This window comes from Mustela erminea, chromosome 11, assembly GCF_009829155.1.
Source record: "Mustela erminea isolate mMusErm1 chromosome 11, mMusErm1.Pri, whole genome shotgun sequence".
NCBI classification, from domain to species: domain Eukaryota; kingdom Metazoa; phylum Chordata; class Mammalia; order Carnivora; family Mustelidae; genus Mustela; species Mustela erminea.
The window spans coordinates 5,107,902-5,132,132 of NC_045624.1; the positions used below are offsets into that span (position 1 = coordinate 5,107,902).

Genomic DNA, 24,231 nt, shown 5'->3' on the forward strand with positions numbered 1-24,231 from the left:
AGCCTGCGTCCCGGCCGCGCCGCCCCTCGCTGCCGGCTCCCTGGGCCCGGGACGCGGCGCGGCGGACGGACGCAGCGGGCGCGCCCTCGGGCTGGCCCGGCCCCGCGAGCCGAGCCGCCGCCGGGACTCGGGCGCGCAGCCGAGCGGGAGCCCAGTTGCCTGGGCGTTCGCGTTTGCGCCTCCCCCTCCCGCCTCCCCTCTCCGGCCCGGCGGGGGGACGGGCCGGGCTCCAGACTCCGGGCTGGTTCATTCTGCGGCCGAGGATTATATTTACATACAAACTGTCTCGCTCTCGCCAGACGGCGCGCTTGGGCGCAGGCACGGAGGGTCGTTTCCCAGATCACTGTCCTTCCGTGCACCTGCCTTGCGGACTACCTCTGGGAACCCGTGCGAGGAGCTGAGAGGGTGGAAAATGCTGCTTCGCTTCGCAAAAGGAAGAAAACTTTGTCACCCGGCGGGGGACCTCTGCCACGCGTAAGCCGGAGAGACAGCAGAGCCTGTACGGCCTCTGGCTGTAATTTTGCATCGCTGAGCTCTACGGAGGAAGAGGACACGTGAACTCCGCGCCCACGCCGACCGCCATCCGTCCCCGGCGGCGGCGGCCCGAGGTACCTGCGCCACCTTCCCTCCCCGCGGAAGTCCCCACGCGGCGTCTTCGGGGTGGACGGAGGGGAATAAAGACTCGCGGCTGGAGGCCGGCAGCAGGGGCCGGGCGGGGAAGGAGAGGACCGAACTGCAGGGACTTGTCACCCGGAATTAACTTCTGGTGAAAGTTATGGGAAGCGCGGCCATGGACACCAAGAAGAAGAAAGACGTTTCCAGCCCCGGCGGGAGCGGCGGCAAAAAAATCCCCAGCCAGAAGAGGCGTTCGCTGCGAGTGCACATCCCGGTGAGTGCCCGCAGCGCGGTCCCCAGCTCCCCACCCTCGCGTCGCGGCCGACCCCGGCGCCGAAGCGGTTAACGCGGGACGCCCCGCGCGCGCCGTGCGTGCCCCTCCTGTCACTTCGGGCGCTCGGGGATGGGTGGCGGCGCAGGGTCGAGCTGGGCCGCCGAGCTAGGCTCCATCTCTCTCCCCAGCGGCGCGCGGCCGGGACTCGGCGACCGACTGCGGCGGGGGCGCGGGAGGGGGCGCGGGGCGCGGGGCGCGGCTGGCGGCGGGCTGGGCGTTGCCCCGGATCCCGCCCGGTGCGGGTGCTGGGGGCGGTGCGTAGTGTTGTTTTGTTGAAAAGGACGGTGTGGACTGCACTCGGGAGAGGTGGAGCCGCGCGGCTGCCGGGGACGCAGGGGAGGGGCGGTGGGCGGGGACAGCAGGCGGGTGTGTATGGGGGGGTGTGGGTGTGTGCGCCTGTCCCCCAGCCAAAGGACCTTCCTCCTCCCGGATTCCCCTCGGGGTGTGCCGGGGCCCGGGGCGGGGAGCTGCTCTGCACCCGCTCCTTTTGCCTGCTCCCTCCCGCCACCCCTGGGGAGCACATTTCGGGCTACTGGGGACTCGGGATTCGCTAACACATGCGGAGCTGCTGCGAACTTCAGCCCCGGCCACGCCGGCAGCGCGCGTCCGAACTTTGGCGACATCGATCGGTCTGCGGCTCGACTTTGTCCATCCCGGGCAGGGAGCGCCGAGCGGGGTCTTGCGCCCACCCGAGGGGTTTGCCTACCCAGGTAGCCCTGGCCTTCCCCAGCTCCCCTGTGGACGAGTCAGGTAGCAGGACGTGCAGCGCGGCCCTTACCTGCACCCGAAAGAAACCCCCAACTGAGTCACGCCCCTGGCCTCCACCATCCGAGTGGATGTTTGTGCAAGCACACGAACGCGCGGATGCACGCGCCCAGACACTGCATACGCAAAGAGCAGACGGCTCCAGGAAGAACGTGATTTTGTTCTCCCTGTGGGGATGACTGGTCCTGGTCATAGGGAGGGAGCGCAGGGTTGAGTCCCACTCTGTTGAGTCCCACCCTCAGAGGCCTGCCGGGGACTGGGCAGGATTGGGGTGGGGCTGCTTGCCACTCACTTCCCTGGCAAACCCCTCGAGGCCCCTTTCTTATTCGTTTGTTGAAGGCAGCTCCTTTCCCTTGCCCACACTCGGATGGAGAAGGTCTGTGGGTGGTGGAGGGAGCCAGCCCTGCCTCTGCTGTGGAAAGCTCAGGGGGCAGGTAACCTGGTGCTCCGGGGCCAGCTGGGTGGTGACCCAAATATGCAGGAGTAAGCACCCCATTTTAGAATGGATTATTCTTGTTTACATGGCTGACATGAGACTTTTTAGCTGTATTTGTAAATGAAAACTTAGACAAGGGTATTACCAGTCTCCCTCGAGCGCCCGTCCATCCATCCAGTGAGCCCTTTACCACTGGCTTTCTCCCATCTGTCAGAGATAATTTGCTTTGCCTACCTGAGAGCGATATTGAAATAAAATAAGTCATGGGAAAGCGCTTGCAAATTTAAAGTATTATAAACATGTATGGCTATTGTGTTGACATCAGAGCAACTGGTTTTAAAAGGAGAGGCATGGAGGGGCGCCTTGGGGTCTCAGTGGGTGAAGCCTCTGCCTTCAGCTTAGGTCATGATCTCAGGGTCCTGAGATCGAGCCCCAAGTCCGGCTCTCTGCTCAGAGGGGAGCCTGCTTCCCCCTCTCTCTGCCTGCCCCTCTGCCTGCTTGTGATCTCTGTCTGTCAAATAAATAAATAAAATATTTTTAAAAAGAGAGAGAGAGACATAGAGAAAAGAAAGGGACACTTGCCAGTGTCAGGTCGTATTGTACTGAGGCCGACTGTGTGCACGGTGTGTGCTCGGGGCCACTGGAGGGTTGCTGCTAGTGGTTTGTGTGGGCCAAAATCCAGAAGCCGGGAAAGGGCTAAGAGGCCACGTTGTGAGAGCAGAAGGGCCATGATAGAGCTGGAATATCTGACCCCCCTTCTTGCTCACTGGACATGATTTGTCTGGCATGTTACATCCCTTGCTGAAAGTGCTGTTCACTCACGTGTTCCACAGCATGCGTGTAGTGCTCTGGTTGATGGTGAGATCTAGGGGGGCAAGAGAGGGGCTCTGTCTCCCTCCTTATAGGACTTGCTTTTGCCGGTGGGACCGGGGGTCTTGTCACTGACCACCTAGTAATGACCTGTTGATCTGTGTTGGTCTAGGTGAGAGCTGTGCTCTAGCTGGGAAAATAAGGTGTTCAGGCAAATGCTAGCACATGTCCCAAGGGCATCAGATGACCGCTGCTGGCGGCACCTGCTTTCAGAGGGGACAGCGGACTGACGTGTTCGCAGAGACATCAGACCCAGAGCCGGTAGGCAGGACAGAGACACATGTGAGAACCTGGGTCACTCCCGCCAGGGGACCAGCTTCAGCACCTCCGTGAGCTGGGGGTTGGATGACTGCTTTCAGGCATAGCGCGGAGCCCCTTCTCGGGGAAGAAAGGGTTTGAGAATCAGGGTTCTCAGAAACAGGCTGAGGCCCGATCAAAGAGGACTCTGAAGCAAGGTTGCCAGGTGTAGCAGATAAAAATACTGAACGGCCAGTTAAAGTAGGATTTTAGATAAACGATGGGTAACTTTTTGTGTGTGGATGTCCCGTGGACCCTTTGGGAAAGCGTACAGTAAAAAATCGCCCACTGTTAGCTGAGATCCCAGTTGAACCAGGCATCCTGCCTCTTACCTGGCAGGTCTACCCAGAAGGCAGCCTGAGGGAGTGAGGACTTCGTCCTAAAGGTGCCAAGAAGCTGCTGCAGACAAGCTGATGCCCTGCCCTTGCCCCTTTGGCTACCCAGTGTTCGTGGGGCCCTGCGGGACAGCTCCGCTCCACACCACCGCTGACCTCTGTGTTCTTGTCTTCAGGAGACCTCCTGGAGGGTGCCGGCACAGTTTGCTCAGCCCCAGTGCAGGCTGGCGGGAGTGTGGGATTGGGGTTATGCCCTAAGGGGCGACCCGCAACTGAGGAGGGACATGAGTGGGTGGTCCCCCTGCTTCCCCATTCCCTGGTGCCATGTGTTCCACAGGAAGCCCCGGAGGGTCCCAGCGGTGTCCAGGCAGGGCTGCCCACACTGGTGTCCATTCGTTAATATGCCCTTAGTGGCTCATCTGGCTCTCCTGCCTAGGATAGACTGCTGGATCTTAAGTCATTGTCTTGCTCTCTTGGGGGGGATCCAAATTAAGAAGCAGTTAAACTTGGGGCACCCAGGTTGCTCTGTCGTGAAGTGTCTGCCTTCGGCTCAGGTCATGATCCCAGGGTCCTGGGATCGAGCCCCGCATCGGGCTTCCTGCTCAGTGGAGAACCTGCTTCTCCCTGTCCCCTCCCCCTGCTTGTGCTCTCTCTCTCTCTCTCTTTCTCTCTCTCTATGTCAAATAAATAAATAAAATGTTTTTAAAAAGCAGTTAAATGTGATGAAAGCGACATCAGGAGAGTTAGCCTGGGAGCAGCACACGAGGGCTCGGGGGCCGGGGGCCAGCTCAGTTGCCCTGGCAAATATCCAGAAATGAGGGTTTGAGGGGCTGAACGCAGGCCTGAGGGAGGAGGACTCGGACTGAGTTACCTCAGGGCTTCAGGGTGTGTGGTCTAAGGAAGCAGGGGAGAGGCGGGGAGTTCAGTCCCAGCCGAGCTGAGCCGAGCACGGCAGAGACCTCAGCCCCAGGCCCAGCTGATCCCTGATGTCCTGAAAATGTCATTTCCAAGGACATTTGGGATTCTGAGCAGTGGGTCCTGGGACACCGGCAGTCCCGTGAGTGGCCGACTTGGTGGCGTTAAGTCCACTGGCAGAGAAGAGGCCTCGTGAGGGCTCTAGTGTGTCCACACAGCTTGTCCATGCACTGAGCTGGATTGAGGCCCATTTGGACACGGATTGGCCTCTGTCTCTACCTCCATATCTGGTGCATACACAGAACCATGACCTAGAGTGTTCGGGGTTGGAACCCCTGCAGACCTCCATCCCAGGCTCGGATCGTCTTAACCATCTTTACCCTCCTTGCTACCAAGAGCACCTGTCGTGCCCTGAGACACCAGAAAAGAGGGGTCCATTTTAGGGGAGGCCCTTGGCCTGTGGGTTGTAACAGGTCTTGGGGACTCGGAATCACCCACTACATTAACTATGAATTGAATTTCGTTGAAGGGAGAATGGCCACTGGGCCTAACGGAGGATGAGGCCCGACTTGGGGTTAGCCTCTTTCTTAGGTAGATGGGATCACCTTTCTAGGAAAACACTCTAGAGTCTTGTCAGGGGAAAGGGAAGGTGGGAGTCAGGAGAGAAGTGGCAGGGTGAGTGTGGACTCCTTCGGGGTTGCACTGGGCCTTAAAAGGAACAGGAGTCGAGCCTTCTTTAGAACCCTGACAGCTTGGTGTCTCGCCCTGCTTCTCCTCCCTTAGCCTTCATCCCGAATGTAAAGCAGGAATAACAATGAAGGTGGTGGGAATGGTTTTGGAAAAGAACTCTCTAGAAGCCTCGCTGGGTGTGGCATTCTGCCAGAACTGGGCCAGAGGCACCCTTGTTCTTTCCCTTTTTCTTTCTCAGAAGAAATATCCTCCGTATTAATGCTGAAGTTCGTGCATTGCAGGCGTATGTTGCTTGATGACCGTCGGTCAGCATACTGTGGGTCTTTGGAACTGTTTACAAGCCAGTGATGGAGCAGGAGGCCACAGGGGAGTGGAGGGCTTCCAAGAAAAGGACCCTGCGGGAGCCTCTGGGGACACAGAGTCAGGTGCCAAGGAGCTCAGCCTTGTGGCAATGCCTCCATCTTACCACGGACAGAAGGCACTTCTCCCTGGGCCTCTCGGGAGAGGTGCTCCAGAAATCCTTCGCAGTCACTGTGGACAAACTAAAAATAGAGCCAGGAGAAGCTGGCCGGTCAGAGAAGGTTGTGGAGACACCACTTGGCTTGGACAGTCCTGTCGCCCGTGATGACTTTGACTGTGGAGTCCCCAGAGGGAAGCCTTGTGCTGCTTGAGGCCTGGACAGCCCCTCCCCCCACTGGAGGTGGGCCTGGACCAGCATCCTCCATCACAGATCCACTCTGCGGAGAGACTCCAGAAGGGGGGGCAGGGGCTGGCTGCAGGTGGGGGTGGGAGCTGTCCTGATGCCCCTTGGAGCTGGAGGACCGAATGCCGAGAGCGCTCACTACCTTTGGTCCCATCACCAGAACAGCCTGGACTGAGCCTCAGGGGAAGGAAAAAGGGGTGCCATGCAGGACAGTGTGGTATCAGTTTTGATCTTGGCCTTGACCTTGGTCGGTTTCTACCCCTTGAACAAGATTTTGCGGGGCGAGGGTTTCAAGCAGGGTCTTTCAAAGTGTGGGTCCTGGACCTGCTTAAGTCCAAGTACCCAGTGTATGTTTGAGATCTGAAATTCCAAGTATCAGCCCAGACCTACTGAGTCAGAATCTCTGAAAGGTGGTTCCGCGTATCTGATAAGTTCCCCAGGGCATCTCACACCTACAGTGGTTTAAAAACATTTGGTTTCCAACTTCCTTGTTGTTAATGCTGCTCTGTTTCTTCTGCCCCGTGAGCTGTTCTTTCCACCTGGCTGTCTGTTTAGGTATCCATTCATCCATCTGTCCATCTGTCCACCTACTTGTGTATCTGCCTTTCTGTCTACCCATCTAGCATCACCTACCACGTGCACCGTTTGTCATTGAGAAGAGGTGTCCTTGGCTACTGACCCTGAACAGACAGGATACTGCTGACTTCCAAATAAAGATGAGAGCCTGCCTCAGCCCCTGGCCCGGACAGCCCCGTGTGGGCCAGCCTGTTAGGCCCCACTGTCACGTTTCTTGATTCAGCCCTCTGGTGCATCGTGGGTGCCCTGAGCAGGCTCGTGTAGAGCCCCGAGTATGATCTCGGGACCTTCAGGCTTCCGATGATGGAGGCCCCAGAGCTGTCCTGCGACGGCAGGGTTTATCAGTGAGGACTGGGTACATCTCGCCAGATGTGAATACGGCGGACTGAGGAGCAGGCTTCCCAGAGTGTGGGCAGAGCACGTTGGCTGAGTGCCAGGAATGCGCAGTCCGGCCCTCAGCCTCTGGAGGGAGCAGGTGCGGAGGGAATGGATTGAGAAGTCCCTTCCCTGCAGGCCGTCCCCTGCAGAATGTGCGTGGATCTCCCCGGACCAGTTCTTGTGAAATGACCAGAGTGTGCGCGAAACTCAGGGATTTGCTGAATCACTGTTCTGTGCCTCGGGGTGCCCACCTTAGCGCTGGGGTGTACCCTTCTCTTGTCCTCTTGTCCCCACTTTACCGTGGCCCCACTGAGAACAAGCGCATGCCCCGTCCCACGGTGTGATGACGCGCCGGGAGCGAATTGATCTTCGTTCCAGCCTGGCCCGTGCTGCCCGGGGTCCCGTCTAGTACCCGTCGGGAGTGGGCTTCAAGACCCTTGCACAAAGCAGGCTCTGAATACTGCCTAGTGTCCTCATGCCCACTACTGAGGCCGTGAACCATGATTTCTCCCAAAGGACATCTCTGGCAGTCAGGTGGCCAAGTCAGAAGCCGCCACCCGCTAGAGCTCGTGTGTTCAGCATTGCATCTTTCCACGTACCATGTGAGAATTCTCGTTGCCGGATAAGTATCTCTGCCTTGCCTGGTTTTTTTTTGGGGGGAGGGCGGTGCTGCCCTCCTCCGGTGAGCCCCAGCAAAGCTATATTCTACGGCTCATCTCCAGCGAGCGGTTGCACTTCTGAGTGTCCTACCACTTGCTGGACGGGAGGGGCACGGGGGCACTTGGTACTTGCAAGCACCTTTCTGCCCACTCAGACTTCATCCTGTGACTTCTGAGTCACTCTGTACCCGCTAAAACCGTTCTGCAAACGCGTGTGCTTTTCGATGATGCGCACGGTGTTCAATGTTCCTTGACTATTTTCTTTCGCTTTTCCTGTTTTCCGTTTGGTTCAGCTCACAGCCAACGATGTTCTGTGTCTGGGCACCATTTCACTTTTACGGGGGCGACTCAGGCTACCGAGCTGGGCCGCGGACACTCTTCAGAGCTGGGCCAGGATCCAGCGCTCTTTCTTCCCGTTCTCCTCCAGCCGCCCTCCCTCGGACCCTGAACGGTGAACACGGTCCACACGAAGCACCACTCTCTCCTGCGTCTTTCAGGCCGGGGGACTGACCCATCTTGAAATACCATGACAGCAACCAAATGTTAGATGTTATCAAGTCTCCTAAAATGTTTGACCAAGGCTGTTGAGATGCCAAGCAGGCAGGAGTTGAGGTGGAGCCCTTAATCTGCTTGGTTAGGTGACTGTGATCTTGCCCTGAGATGGACAGAGGGGCCACGAGAGTCAGGCTGTGTCCCTGAGGCTCGGCCACGGGAAACCCTTCGAGACCGCACTGCGCGGTGTGTGCATGGGAGCAGAGGAAGCCGCTGGATCTTCCCTGCTTGCCCTGTCGCCGGTGTGGCCCGCAGTGGAATGGCTAATTCCAGTCTCACTCTCTCTCTCCCACTGCCTACTTGGAAAATAATTTGATCTCTATTCTTTTCCTTCCTGTTGACAGGAAACTCTTCTCTGCCAGCTCACGGCTTGTCACAGACCAATCAGATATCATCCAGACTTTGGGGTTTCTGCCAAGGCCTTTGTGTTTTAATATACTCTGACCTGGCAGCGATGTTGCTGGTGAATGTACAAGAAAGACCAGTTTGCTCTTGGTAAACCCCTGGGGTCCAGGCCTTTTCCTATGAGGCCCAGGCTGTTGGGAGCCCTGCAGCTCTGTTACCCTCCTCCTGGAGAAGAGGGAGTCCCGAGGGGGCTGGGCCTGCTGCAGGGTGAAGCCCAGGGCAGCCCCAGAGTGGCCAGGGCTAAAGAGGTATGGGGTGGTGCACGCAGGGGAAGGACGCAACCCGGCCAGGGGAGAATTTTAGAAAGTGGGGCACCGGCTCCTCCGTTTTGAAAGAAAAGGAGGCTTGGGGAATTGCTGGGAATCATATTTTTAGTTAGGCAGGGTTAAAGCTGGCTCTGGGAAACCAGTCACCTCATTGCGTCTGTTTTCCAAGTGAGGCTGTGACCCAAGGATACAAAGACGAACAGGGTTATGGGTTGAATTATGTCCCCAAAAAGATATGTTGAAGTCCGGACCCCTGGAGTGGGAGCCTGTGAACGTGACCTTATTTGGAAATAGGGTCTACGTGCATGTAATTAGCCTAGTTAAGATGAGGCCATGAGGCTGGGCCCCGAGTCCAGGATGACTGGCGCCCTTCGAGGCAGAGGACTGTGTGGGCGCAGATGCGGAGGGAAGGCCCCGTGAGGACAGAGACAGGGACCGGAGCAGGGCAGCCACAACCCTGGAGCCCCTGAAAGCTGGAAGAGGCAAGAGCGGATCCTCCCTTAGAGGATTTGTGGGGAGCATGGCCCTGCAGACCCCTGCTTTCAGACTTCTGCCCTCCAGAAATGTGAGAGAATACAGCTCTGCTGTTTGAAGCCACCTTGCCTATGACACCGTGTTGTGGTGGCCTCAGGGACCGAACACAACAGGGTCTCTGCCTTCGAAGCATTCTGGGGCAGCAGACCCAGGACTGCCCCTCGTGTTGTGGTAATCACGTGAGCAGGCTCCTCGAGGGGCCAGGACACCCCAGCACGGCCCTGGGGTGGGTAGTCCAAGGCCCGCAAATCTGTCTCACTCCCTGCTCTCCCCCTTCACTGGCTGCGTTTCCCCCAGATCCGGGTCTGCATCCTGTCCCCTCTGTGACTGCTCCCCTCTGCTGGAAAGCCTAGCAGGGTGCGTGGGGCTGGGCCGGGAACCCAGAAAACATGGGAGTAATGAGACCGGGGTGGCAGCTCCGGGATCCCGCTCGTCCAGAGCCCCTTCTCTCCGACCTAGAGTGGAGACAGCGGGAGAGGGAGCTAGTAGCCCAGCGAGTAGCCCAGCTCGGTCTCCTGCTCAGCTTCCAGAAGACTGGCAGCTCTCTGTCTGTTGGGCAGAGGGGAAGCCCTCCACCTAATTCCACACTGCCTTGCAGCACGGGCCGTGCACACAGCCTCTGGGTCACGGCCTGAGGCCGTCATCACCTGGCCCCATTCTGGTCTACGCTACGGCATGTGGTGTAACCAAACAGCCCAGAGGTTCCTCCTCCACATTCATTCGCCCCTCCGTGAGTGGTTTTCTTCAGAGCAGTTGACTGGTCAATGTCACTGATTATCCAGTGCCATCGGGAATGGCACGGTTGTCATCAGATTTAGCTAATGATCACCGAGCACTTGCTCTGTGGCAGGCGTGTCCTTCATACAAGCCATCTCTCTGTCTCAAAAATAAGCCTGTGAAATAGCTTTACTCTTACTAGCAGTGTTCCTAGCCTCACCACAGAGAAGGAACGTAGGCTGTCTGTGGCCCACAACTGTTCCAGCTCAACTCACCTAGAAAACTCTCGGCTGTGTTTTAATTGGGTTTCTGATGTCTGTGCTTGGCTGCACCCCAGCCCTGGCTTCTGATGTCCCGTGTCCAGTCCAGGCAGTGTGAGGGCAGGAGGCAACCCACACAAAAGACAGAACCCCTGGTCTGGGCTGCTGCCTTTCAGCGGTTTGCCCTTGGGCTTGACTAGGTCTCTTCTCCTGACGTGGCTACCGCATTCTTTAATGAAGGTCATTGAAAGCAATTCTTTATCTTCTCATCTTAAAAATAAATAACTTGCCTTGTATAATTTCATCGGTCTTATTCTTTAGTTCTTTCTCATTTACTCTTTAATTAACGGAATCTTAGTATGAGCACTAAACCAGGAATGGGGAAATCCTGTGCTGGGTCTTTGGCCACACAGCTGCAGAGGCTTTTCCTACAAAGTTAGCAGACCCTTCTCAAAGGCCTGCTGTGTGCCAGGCACTGTGCACGGCTCCGAGAGGACAGCTTGGACCCTCCCCTGACAAGGCTTGGAGTCTGCAGGGGAGCCTCAAACATCCGTCACCATTCAGTTCACCTTTGCTGTCAGTTATCAGAACACCCCAAAAACATAGTGACTTAAAACAATACACATTTACTCTTTCTCAAATACATACAATATGTATAATAATTGGTATTATATATAATGAATGTGTTGATTACATTGTTACATAAATATATATTAAAACTTAGGTATGGCACCTGGGTGGTCAGTGGGTTGAGCCTCTGCCTTCGGCTCGGGTCATGATCTCAGGGTCCAGTGATCGAGCCCTGCGTCTGGTTCTCTGTTCAGCAGGGAGCCTGCTTCCTCCCCTCTCTCTCTGCCTGCCACTCGGGCAACCTGTGATCTCTCTCTCTTTGTCAAATAAATGAATAAAATCTTTAAAAAAAAAACCATAGCTATAGATCAATGTAACCTATAACACATTACTCAATTATAATGTGTAATAATTAATACAGTAACATCTTAAATAGGTTTATATGTGACATAGTAATGTTATTTAACGACTAATGTTATATAATTAATACATACTTATTTTGATATAACATCTAGAAATATATATAACATATACTGTATACACATAATTTTTATTTTAGAGAGAATGAGAGACAGAAAAAGATTTGGGTGCGAGTGGTGGGGAAGACCCCAGGGAGAGGAACAAGCAGACTCCTCACTGAGCGTGGAGCCTGACACGGGGCTCGATCCCACGACCCTGAGATCATGACCTGAACCAAAACCAAAGGTCAGACGTTCAAATGACTGGACCACCCAGGGGACCCTGCCTAATTCTTATATTCTGAGACTACAGAAGAGGGTTGCAGGCTGCATCTCCACGGGGCTCAGTCACCATGAATGCAGGCAATTGGTGCTTCCTGAGGGACGGGGGGGCCTCGAGGGGCTGTGAACAAGGCAGGAGCCATGGAGCTGGGCTCCTTCCAACAGCGGGTGCTTGATGGTGCCACCCAGCCTTCTACTTCCTCACCGGGGATGGGCCAGCGTCAGAGATGCCATGTGCTCCTGGGGCGAGGCCAGCGCCAGGAGAACAGAAAAGCTCCTTTTCTTGTCACTTTTCTCTTCTTTGCTCGTTAAGTGTAGTTTGAGGTTCCGAAATGAGTGTGGGGCCCAGGTAATAGGATATTCTCAGCTCACAGAGAGGGGACGCTGGGCAGCCGTACCAAACCGGTCCAAGGGAATACTCCGCCGCGTGATCTCCCCGCCACATGCCCGAGAAGGTGGGGGCTCACTCGGATCCCCTCATCATGAGGAGGCAGCCTGGAGGGGCGAAGGGACTGGCCTAGGGTTACAGGGTTGGCCAGGGGCAAGGCAGGGAGGACAAGGGTTTTCTCCTGGAGGAACGCGGGGCAGGCAGCATCCACGGCTACAGGGGAGGGAAGGCTTCTGGGGAGCCCCGGTCCCATCTGCTCTCTGCCAGAGATGCCCACACCTCGCGTTAGAGCTGAAAACAAATCCAAAGCAGTTCTGTTCTCAGTGGCTCAAAACCAAGGCTGTGGGCGGCGGCGAGTGAGCATATAGTCCTTCCAGAGCGAGCTCCCTGGCTGCAGGCTTGCCGTCTGTCCGCTCTGCCTCCGGCTGCCTCCTGCTCTGGATGCACCAACACCTGCTTCCAGGAAAGGCTCAACGCGAAGCTCTCTAGGCTTGGCCTACTTACATAGAATTTACTACCGTAGCGAAGTAATAAACATAGTACAACTACTTCAGGTCAAATGGACCTGGTTGGTTATAGTCCTTGTTTAATGGTGGGCTCCCTCTCATGATCTTTGTTACCTTCCCCTAAAAATTAGGTCTCTGCGGATGCACTGGAACATTCTGGAACTGGGATGGCCCCTCAGCCTTGTCCCAGGTCGCAGCAAGGGTGGCCGGACTTCTGTCTCCTTCATGAGGCCATGTGCTCCTCGAGGATAGGCTGCGTCTACACCTTTCATGTCCTTGCCCCGGGAAACCTTCCCGCACACGGCGGATTCTGTTAATGATGATGGTGAGGAAAGGCGAAAGCCCAACTCACTGGAGGAAGGAAGAAAATACAGATATTCTTTGAGAATCTAAATCCTTCGTTAACTCTGCGAACTAATTTTGAAAAACCTGGATAAGCCCCCCATTGTCTGCAAATCTTATGAAAAAAATAATTTTCAGGCATACCATGTTTTGTTGGTTCAGTAAAAGAGCAAATTTAAGGAACATTATTATATTAGTGGTTTTTTCTTTTTTCCTGTCTCCTATGTAAGAAAGTTATTTGGGCTTTTGCTTAGGCTAATGGACTAGTAGGAGCATCATTAATGTGATGGGGTATTTTAGGCGGCGCGATAATCGTTTGCTTAGAAACCGATCTAGCACCTTCACTGACCTCCGACATGGAGCGACAGTGGGGAGGGACAGGACGCCAGCCCCTGCAGCCATAGGAGGGGAGAGCACCCGCCCACCCACCCAGAGCCGATGAGGACCCAGCTGTCATTTGTGTGAGCATCTCTAGAACAGGGTCCCTCGCCAGAGCAGGGAGGATGTGCTGGGTGTCCTGTGCTCTGCAGAAGAGTGGTCTGCTGCGGGGGTAAGTCTGGGCATCACCGGCCAGCGTTGCTGTGTACTCATGTCACTCTTGGCTCCGTGTCTCTGGGCAGTTTCCCCGTGTTTGCTGAGCCTCAATCTCCTCACCTGTCGGAGGTGGGTAAGGATCCCCGCCGCACAGGGCTTGGGGGAGACGGAAATGAGATTGGGGGGAGCAGGAAGGTGGTGGCCTGGGAATGTTGGTTTCCACTCCCCTGTAAAGGGGCCCCTGGGAAAGATCTCCCTAAGAATGTAGCCTACCACCATCCCACTCTAGTTAAGATGATGTTATTCTTTTCAAAGTTCGGGATTCTTAATTATAAATTAAGATGAGAACTTACTTTTATCCTATGCAGTGTTTTGGCTAAATACATTTACAGAACTGTTTTGCAGATTTCCTCATTTACAAGTAGATAGTCCTCAGGGCCTGAACCCAGGGCCAAAGCCGTTGTGAACCCCTTGTGAGCCCCGGGGCTGAGGACACAGTTAGACATGGCCTCTGGCGGGAACTGGAGGGCTGAGTCTGGGTGGGGCTGTGGAGAACCTGGGGGTGCCCCCTTCCCCCACAGCAGACCCAGGCAGGCTCCGCCTGGGAGCCGAACCCCGCACCTGCCTGCCTCTGCCTCTTTGTGCCCCAGAGCCAACAGGGCCCACAGAGTCACTCTGCACAGAGACAGGCCGGTGAGCTCTGGGGGTGTGAGCACTCCGGTGGGTGTGGACAGTGGAGTCTCGAGGGCGATCAGCAGCCGGCATTGGTCTACTGGTGTACCTGGTGTTTGCCCTCGGCCCCGTGGGGCATTTGCCATTCAGTAGGGCTTTCCTGGGGATTTTGCGTCTTGACTCCAGAGAGTGTTATGGAGCTTTTGGGGGGCACTGGGCCCCCCATGTCCTATCCCCTCTAGTCCTCGGGGGTGGGGGTGGACTGCGCTCTGCCTTGTGTCTTCCAGTCACCCCCCACCCCATGAGGTGAGACCAACACCTCCTGCCCCCCAACCTGTCCCGAGGCCCCAGGCACTGTGTGTGACTCTCGGGGACAGTCTCTGTGTTGCTTCTGTTTCTTCTCTCCTGCTGGTACAGGAACAGCCCAGAACACACTCCGAGGAGCAAGTGGAGGAGAGATGGTGGCAGAGCCGGGCCCGGGTGAGAAGGCTGTGGGGAGGGAGGAACCTAGTGGACGTGCAGGCGGGGAGCGGAATGGGAGGGACAGTGTGTCTAGTAAACTCCACTTATCTTTGTCACAAAGAACAAAGTCAGCGGGGGAGGGGGGTGTGCTTGGCAACCTGTGTTTTTGCCCTCCTGGCTCGCCAGGCCTTTCTGCAAAGCTGCCGAGTGTGCGTCGCTGGGCCGGGGAGCCTCACGGCTGGTTCTTAAGGAGGAAGGATTTGATGGGGAGATAGAGCCTTGATAGGAACTGGAAGCGCCCCCCTGCCCAGGCCTAGCATTCCCCGATTTGTGATACCTGCCAAACTGCCTGCTGTGCCTCCCAGCCCGCAGCCCCGGGAGGCCGGGCCCAGGGCCACGGTGGAAGGAATGTCCGGCCACGTGGGGGAAGGAGGGTCCAACTCCAATCCCACATCCGTCTGCCGGCTCTGCTGACTTGTGCAAGTCCTGTATGTGGAGATGTCCCTCTGATACCGCCGATGACTTCTGTCTAAGGGGCACAGGGCTGTCATTCATCACCCATTTTGGTCCCTGACGGAGATGTGCATGAACCCCCTGGGGCGTTCGCAGATAGTTCTTGCCTGGAACAGGTGGGTCCAGTGGGGTCAGTTTGGGAGGCCAGGAGGATGCCTTCCTCCTACGGCCCCGAGCAGGCTGGCAGGGCAGACGGGAGGGACCCCAGGGGATCCCACCGAATAAGCGAGGACTCCCTCTCCATGAGGGCTTCCAACCGGTGGGTGCCTGAGTGAGTGGGAGGGAGATGCGGGAAGTGTCACAAGCCCCTCGCCTCCGACAAAGCCAAGGGCAGCTCCGGGTGCTGGTGCCAACTACAGACCCGCTTCTGGGCGCAGAGCCTCAAGCGCGCGGGGTTAGGAGGGTGACGTCCCAGCCTCCGGGCAGGTCACCCTGGAACGCCCTTCCCAGCAGCTCCGGCTGCAGGTCACGCTTCCGTGAGCCGCGAGGGGGCCCTGCCTGTCCACCGAAGACCACGACCGGGTCCTGCCCCCGTGGCTCCTTTCTTTAGAGAATCACACATGTCTAAGGGGGCTTCTCTGTGTCACCCCCTTTTCCACACGCAGGGCTTCTGTTGAGAGCAAGGGAAGGCGGGGAGGCCTGTGACTCGGTCGTGCCGCGGCCACCACCAGTCCCTGTGGGGGGGGCCGCTCAGGAACGGCCCGGCTGTCCCCGTCCCCCAAGTCCGTGGCCCTGGGCGGCTCAGTGACGCTGCCCACAGACCCGCTATCCTCTCCCTGCGGAAGCCTCAGGGGCCCGCTTTTTCTGCATCTGTCCTGTGATGGATGGGAGAGGCCTGGCCTGCCTCCAGCCACTCGTCAGACGACTCTGCTGCTCTCCGTGTCTGTGATCTGAGAGCTCTTGAAGACGCCCCTGGAGTGACGGAGGCCGGGGCGGCCGGACTCGTGCCGGGAGAGGGTGCCTCTTCCCCTGCAGCTGGACGCATCAGTGGAACTGACGTTCCCTTGGTCTCTCTGGTCCCTCACGTGTCCTGGCTGGGCTCCGGGATGAGTGGACTCAGACATGGGGATCAGCACGAAGGGAGGAGGGAGCAGATGCTTCAAAGTGGTGCAGTTAGTCATTCATCAGATCAGGGCTGCCCAGGGCCTGGGCACAGTGGCCTCCTCAGGCTGGACGCTCCTCACGAGGGGCAGGCAACTGAGGTCCACCAGCCTGCGGGAATAAGCCCTTCGTTCCTGGCAGGGCCGTGGGAGGCGCATCCAGACACGGGACTGCTTCTGGGACAGCCGAAGGGCGAGGCCAGCCAGCCTGTGTCTCCTCTGTCCCATTCCTTCGCATCCAGAGTGGAAGGAGCGGTCACGTCTGCCCTGTGCTGAGCCATCTGGGAGGAATTTGGCTCAAACGATTCTCACAGTCAGGCTCAGAGGAAGGAAGAGGAACAGTGGCTAAGAGAACTAGCTCGTCCTCTCTGAGCCCGCATCCCCGAGCGCACACGGGCCTCCGCTCACATCAGCCAAGTGAGTCAGTGCTATTACTGTCCCCATTCTACAGGTGGGAAGGGAGGCACACGGAGGCCAGGCTCCAGGCCCTGGCTGGCACCTGAGCCCCACAGCCCCAGGGTCTGGGAGACAAAGTGTACCCTGAAGACACATGTGGAAGGGATGAGGGCGTTTACCTCCAACCACTGTTGTAGGCTGACTGGGTGAAGGAGTCCGAAGGCTTTCTTTAGGCCGCCGGCGGGACCCCCAGGGCACAGCTTCTCCACAGCAGGCGGCCCGCAGCGCCGAGCCCGTGTGCCTCAGTGGTCTGAAGCAGGGGGCCAGCCGCTGGCCGAGAAGACACGTCCTGAGTGCCACCTGGGCAAAGGAAGCGACCCGTCCTGTCCTCTTGCGTGCGGTGCCGTCCTTCCCCGGCCTCTCCTCTCCGCGCAGGGTGGGCCCTGACTCCCCTTCGCGGCTCCGCCTCTGACCTCTCTTCGTCCTCAGCAAACACCCTTTACAGCAGTGACCACAGCCGTGACCGCTCCTTGGCTACTTGAGAATCGACAGGTCGCAGGGTTTTCCCCAACGCCGCTTTCCACGAGTGACACAGGTTGTGTCCTTGGATCCGTGAGAGGCTGCCCTTGAGAGCGACGCTGCCGGCCGCAGGCGGACGCTCGGGCCTCGGGCTGCCCTCCGGTGGTTTCCCTTGTCATGGGCTCCCGTCCCCCTGCTCTGCTCTACGTTCTCTCCTCCTTTGTGTTTCTTTCTCACTTTTTCATTTTCTTCCCTGGATCTGGATCTCTTCTCATCCTTGGTTTTGTTTCTTCGGAGCTGGGTTTCACCAGGCTTGAAAAACCTGCCTTCTGACCCAATTCCCCTGCCTTGTGGACCACACCCGAGAGGCACCGGGCAGCCAGGTTACTGTGGGGACACGGCCCCTGGTGCCGGGGGTTTGTCTGCTAGTGCCTCTGACCGACAGGTCACCTTCGAATGAAAACGTGAGATACGTGGTTATGCGGCACTTTGACGGCCCTACCACGTATTTCATCACTTAACTCTTTGTCAGGTTCCTGTTACTGCCCCCATTTTCCCAACTGGGGAAACTGAGGGTCAGAGAGATGGGATGATTCGTCCTTGAGACACAGCTGGTGAGAAACAAAGCCAGCATTTAAAGCAGGTGTGGTTACCTCCAGAATCTTTCCCTGAGATTTCTTCTCAATGGGGGATGAGGGGAGGTACACAGAAGGTTCTAGAAATGCCTACCCAGGAGCTGCAAAGATCACAGGATCCGTGTTGGCCTGTCACTTGCGCATTTTCCAAGGGCCCTTCCTTAGACTACAGGTCTTGTAAAGATCACGATGAGGAGGAGATCTGGGGACCTGGGTTTCCCACCTGCTGTATCTCAACCTAGATGAGCCCCTTGGCACTGCTGTGTCTAAGTTGCTTCCTTTGTAAACCAGTAAGAAGAATGCCCCCCTGAGGGCTGTTTTGAGGATAAAATGACATCCCATGAATGCCTGGCAGGCAGCAAGCTTGAATCAATTATCATTATGAAAGTACCTTCTTCGTTTGTTGGTTGTGATGTTGGAGATGTGCTGAGAGCAAATGTGTGGCTCGTATCTGCCCAGCCACGACTCACAGCTCTGAGCAGGGCATTGCCCAGACCTGCCCCACATGGTTGTGCTGCGGCTGCTGTAGTCCTGCTTATAAGACGCCGTGTCCTACTGCATTGCAGCATGCTTTTGGTAAAGTGAAGACAGGCTATAAATAAGTATCATCAGGACTCGATAAGTTTCTTTTTTTTTCTTCTTCTTCTTCTTTTTTTTTTTTGATAAATTCTAATTAAGCAAGGAAACAAACAAATCTCCATGGGGCCGTTTGCCAGGTGGGAGTGTGAGCTGGGCGCCGTCCCTGGTCCTTTTGATTTCTGCCCTCCCTCTTCTAACCACCTCACTCCCACCCACCTCCTTGACGGCACATCCCACATGCACCGACCTTCCTGCTGCCTCTTTGGATGGTAGAGTGTTGACCCTGGGGTGTAGACAGTGGGGTGTGGATGCTGGGGTGCATGGACGGAGGAGGTGGGGGGTGGGGTATGTGCAGTCAGGTGGCTGGGATCCCTGTGCCCAGTCGCAGCCCAGGAAGAACAGGGCCCACAGCCACCTCTAGCCAGGCAGAGAGGCTGTCCCCTGCTGGAACTCTGTCCTTTCCTGCAGCATGCCCCAGCTTGTCCCCTGGTTCCTTGGGCTTCTGTGTGCTCATCTCTCCCTGAAGCCGGGGGACACACACAGGCGCTCGGGAAGGGCTGCTCTCCAGGCACAGGCTCTCCGGCCCCAAGCCTCACACAGCCCTGGAAGAGGTAGAGGCCCATGTCACCCTCAGCCTCGCAGCTGGCGACACGGCCACGGGCCCTTCCTGGGCACTAGACGGTCATGTGTATGCACGTGTGTGTGTGTTGTGTGTAGATAGTGGTCAAGGGAGTCATGTACATACAGACATAGGGACATAGATCAGGAGACAGAGAATGTGCAAGTTCAGTTTTCTGGAATTTGTAAGTTGAATCAAACTGCTTGGAGGTTCAGTTTATTTTATTTTATTATTGTTTTAAGATTTTATTTATTAATTTGACAGAGACAGTGAGAGGGAGAGCACAAGCAGCAGGTAGAGGCAGAGGGAGAAGCAGGCTTGCTGCTGAGCAGGGAGCCCGATGCGGGCTCCATCCCAGAATGCTGGGATCATGACCTGAGCCGATGGCAGACGCTTAACCGACTGAGCCACCCAGGCTCCCATATTTTATTTATTTATTTATTTTTATTTTTATTTTTTAAAGATTTTATTTATTTATTTGACAGAGAGAAATCACAAGTAGATGGAGAGGCAGGCAGAGAGAGAGGGGGGGAAGCAGGCCCCCTGCTGAGCAGAGAGCCGAATGCGGGACTCGATCCCAGGACCCCAGATCATGACCTGAGCCGAAGGCAGTGGCTTAACCCACTGAGCCACCCAGGCGCCCCGGCTCCCATATTTTAAATATGGCATAAATATCCCATATTTAAATATGGCTCCCATATTTTAAATATTTTAAATATTTTAGAGGAATAAATGACAGTGGCCAGAGGGACAGGAGGACTTTGTGACCGGACCTGGGCACGCATGGTGACATTGTACAAGGAAAAGGGAGCTGGGGTAAAAGAAGTGGATTTTGCCTTTGGTTTTGTGGCTGATTATCGGCGTGTCCTCAGGTGGCTGGCTGGGCCTGGCCTCGAGGCTTCAGTTTCCGTGGCTGTGACATGAGGGGGCCTGGATTCTGTCATGGTTTTGGGGCCGAAAGTGATGCGATGGGTCCTCAGGAAGAGCCAGGACTGGGAGGGAAGTCTTGGTTTGAGTCATGTTCATCCCTTGTCGTCTTCGTGCCCCGTGTCCTCGGCAGTGAGAAGCCGTCGATTGTACGAGATTCATCCAAATTAAATATCCCATATTTGACCGTGGTTTTAACCTCAAAAATGATCATCTTCGAGTCTACCCTCATATCTGGCCCATCCATTGTATAAAATTGTTGAAACCGACATACAAAAAAGAATCTAAGAATCATTTTTAAATACAGCTAAGACTTGAAACTGCAAATTATTTTGTTGCCAACCCTGGCATTTTGGTCCCCCCCCCCCTTTGCTTGCAACCGAGTGTTTCTCTTCCTTTTTCTGGACTCCTGCCGCAGGGCTGAGCTGCATCCCTCCCTGTGCGTCCCAACACGGTCACATGCAGGCCTGCGAACGGGGAGCCACACGCGGCCAACCCCAACCACCTTGTCACAACCGTCACCGAATTTTTTAAAAAGTTGTCATGTCACATCTCCGGGAGGCGAGCTCTGAGAGGGATTCCCAGAACACTGACCTAGACCGGATTCCGGAGACTCACGGGGTCGCTCAGGGAGCCGTCCCCTCTCCAGGGTGGAGTTAAGCTTAGTTCAGAGCTGGAGCGAGTGGTGTAGGCAGCCCGCGCCTTCCTGGGGTGCCAGCTGAGGGCGGGTGTCCCTCCTCCTGCTGGCAGATGCTGAGAGAAGAGGAAGGGCCGGGCCCTGGCTTTCTGGGAGGGGCCGGGTGGGTGGGGGTCAAGATCTGAGCCACTTCTCTCCTGTTTCGGTGGGGGAAGGGCGCTCAAGGTGATGGCATTCCTGGGCTCTGGGATGGACCTGCCCTCTGGGGGGCAGAGCCCTTCGTCTCACAAGCTGGCCTCCAGGACCCTGATGCATCATGACAAGTGATGGACTGACCCTGAGCTCCACAGTGGGATGGTGACCGTGCAGGGTGGCAGGCTCCTGTTCTCGGCGGCGGGGCGGTGGGGGGTTTAACACCCCTAAGGCTGCACCCCCTGGGGCCAGTCCCCCACCAGTGTCTTTTTAGGCACTTACCAGTAGGCGGGCTTTGTGCGGGTGTCTGGGTTCTGAGGTACGTGTCCACTCGGGGTCAGTATTTTTGACCTTTTGCGTTGAGGCAGGTATTCTAGAAACGGGGGAGGGGAGAGCCCAGGGGGTGGACAAGGCCTGACTTCCCGTCTTGGTCTTGGCCCACGTGGGGCTCACTGGAAGGCTTCTCTGTGCTGTGTCTGCAGCCCCTGGGCTTCCGCTGAGGGGAGTGGAGGGCAGCCTCTGCCCTGGGCCTCTTCACGTGTCCACCTGGGGAAGCCAAGAAGCCCGAGGAGCGAGAAAGTCTCTGAGGCGACAGGGATGAAGGTAGTTACAGAGTAAGACACTTGGACGCGAGGCATGGAGGAGGATCTGTGGAAAGTGAGGCTTTCGCGCTCCTTCCCAGAAGCACCCACCTCTGGCCACCCTGGGCCCCGAGACCTCCCAGCTTGGTCAGCAGCCCAGAGCCCCAGGAATGTGCCCCAGGCCATTTCCTTGAGGGTTCCACGGGGTGTCAGGGGTTAATGGTTAATGGTTTGACAGTGATGATGAAACCAAAGCCTGTAATTTTTGCTGAACAGAGGAATACGGAAATTTCCACTTGTAGCCGACTCTGGAGAGAAACATCAACATCAGAAAAAAACAACTCGCCCACAACTCAACTGTTTATGATGCACGTCCCAGAGCCCGGCCAGCGACGGAGGCGGCCCCCCTCCCCAACACTGAATGGGGGAGCAGTTTCCAGAAAAGGGGAAGCCAGCTTTGGCAAAAGCAGAAGGGACTTGTTTGCAGAGGCCCCAAACTTGCCAGCCTCAAACGGGGAAAACTTGTTCTCAGCCAAGTGCCCAAGCGCATTATGTCAGCAGGAAGACACACTCCCGCTCCGGAAAGTTGTGGGTTTGGCCCTTTCACAACTGATTGTCATAACCAGGCTGAACTCTGGCCTTCGCTTTTGAGTTGGTGTGGGTTTTTTTTGGTTTTTTGTTTTGTTTTTTCTCTTTGCTTAGTGTGTGTTTATTTTGTGATTTTTCCGTCTGAGGCCATTAAAAATCTGCTAGATGACGGTTGTCTTGGAACAAAGAGCGTAAGTCATTTGTTTCTTAGAATGAGGCATTCGGGCAGACAGAAGAGAATGCTTTCCGCAGGAGTCCTGGCCTTCCCTGTGGGGGAACTCAAGCCCCCAGTCTGCAGCCCCACCAAGTTCTTGGGGTGGAAGCAGGTGGGGGGGTCAGTGGCCTTGGAGACTGAGAAACTGGCTCATCCAGGACTTCTGATCGGCTGTCGTCAGACGTGGCTTCCAGATTATTGTCAGCCTCTGTGGGAAGCGATGGGGGACGGGGGGAGCGTTCTTTTTCTCTTGACACCGAGTGTCCTCCTGTGGTTCACTGGCAGATAACCTGGCAAGGTGGGCAGGCAGGGGCGGGCAGGGACGGGCACTTGTCCTGGACACAGGGCAGTGGCGGTGGGGTGAGTGTGAAGGAGCTCGGGAAACCGGAAAGGTTTGGAATCAGAGCGCCTGCGTCCAGATCCAGGCTCGGGATGCTTCCACGGGCTTGAGGCTGGGCTGGTGTATCCCAGGAGGATGATTGCTTCTCTGAGCCTCCCTTTCCCACCTCGGAAAGAGAGGGAATGGGCCGCATGTCAGGTTATTTGAGGCAGCACATAGCACAAATCGCCTTACACCTGGTGTTCATTTCTTCCCTAAGTTGAAGTAATGGCGTGTTCTATCAGTTATTTTGCAATTTAAATAAACAAGCACATTGAATCTCTTCTTCCAGGAGTTTTCCTGCGGGCTGCCTTCCAGTTAAAGAGTCAAGAAACTCCCTAGGCAAGGGGACTGTCCCTGGTTTGTCCTGGACATGCCTAGTTTACCCCACTGGTCCAGGGTAGTTGTTCAAAGTGACGGGTGTAGACAGCAGCTTGTTTCTGTGGCATCCTCCTGCCTCATTCCGCAGCCACTGAGCCGCCTGCATCCAGGTCCCCTCGGTCTGCAACGCCAAGGGTCTCAGCTTCACTGGCACTACTTATGTCGGGCCTGTGGATTGTCGGTGCCCCTCTTTGTGATCACTACACTGTTTTCTGGAAAGCAGCAGAACACTGGGTTGTGACCATGGTGGGGTTCCCCAGACTGGCCACACCCAGCAGTAGCAGGCGCCGTGGGCCGAATTGTATCTCCACAAAAGATATGTCCAAGGACCTCAGATTGTGGCCTTATTTGGAACTGAGGTCATTGCGGATGGAACGGGTTGTGATGACGAGGTGGGCGCCTCACCCAGTAGGACTGTGTCCTTTTGAGAAGAGGAAACACGAACACAGAGAGGAGGGGGCAGAGACAGAGTGCTGGCCACCACCAGAGGCTGGAAGAGGCAAGGGAGGTTTGTTCCCTCCAGTTCCCAGAGGAGCTCTGCAGACCCCTGAGTTGGGCCTCTCAGCCTCCGGGACTGGGCGAGAATGCGTGTCTGTGGTTTGGAGCCCCCCCTTCGCCCCCGTGTGGTGTTGGGTTGGCCGCCCCAGGACGTGGGTTCAGCACGGTTTGTGTCCCTCTTCACCCTTTATCTTTGGCTCTCCTGGCCCTCTAGGCAGAGGAGAAACTGAGGCAGGTCAAACTGCCTTGACCCTGAGCTTCCCCAGCCATCCTCTGGTGTCTGGAGATCCCTCGGACTCCAGCAGATGAGTTCCAGGAAAGCCATGCGAGGTGGGAGAGCCCTCTGACCGCCAGAACTTTCTCCAGAGATGCTTTGTCAGGAAATCCTTTCCCTAAGCAGCTCGCCTCTCAAGGCCCAAGAGCATGCCAAGGCGGCGGCGTGCGCCTGTGCTCACGCCTCTCCCTTGATGCGGCTCAACTCTGCCGTTTCCATCAGGGATCACGGACAACTTCCTAAACAGTAATTAGTTCTTACTCAGGAGCAGACGCTGCTGGGAAGAGCGTCGTGGGAGCAGGCAGCCAGGCCCCGGGCCTGCCCAGGCCAGCCCCCTGCGGCCCCGCCAGCCGCCGCCCCTTCCTTACCCGAGAAGGGGTGTGGAGGACACAGGACACGATGTGTGCTCACTGAGTGGGAGCTTCAAGTTGTTTATGATGCTCAGTTTTGTTTTCACATTTTGCGATGATCCACACACACAAGGTGTTTGTCCAGGGTTTCGTCTGGTCCGGGCTCCCAAGTCGTGTTAGGAAGCCTGGCCTTTGCAGCTTGGCTCTGCGGCCCCGGATGGGGGGTAGGGTCTGCCCTCACAGCGTGGTCTGAGGGCCAGTGGGCTGCTGGTCAATGGTTAACACCTGGCTGAGAGGAGCCGTTGAATTTGGGGGGCTTGTGAGTAGC

At 56.4% G+C, this 24,231-nt stretch overlaps 1 protein-coding gene across 2 annotated transcripts in view; it reads left to right on the top strand.

Annotated features, from left to right (window-relative positions):
• Nucleotides 1-256: 256 nt before the first annotated feature.
• Nucleotides 257-24,231, top strand: part of PRKAG2 (protein kinase AMP-activated non-catalytic subunit gamma 2) — a 242,260-nt gene continuing 218,285 nt past the window's right edge. For both annotated transcript variants that reach the window (XM_032305085.1, XM_032305086.1), the window contains exon 1: nt 257-889. In XM_032305085.1, coding sequence (XP_032160976.1) covers nt 776-889 — 114 coding nt within the window. In that variant the 5' untranslated portion in view covers nt 257-775. The remainder of the gene's footprint in view (nt 890-24,231) is intronic.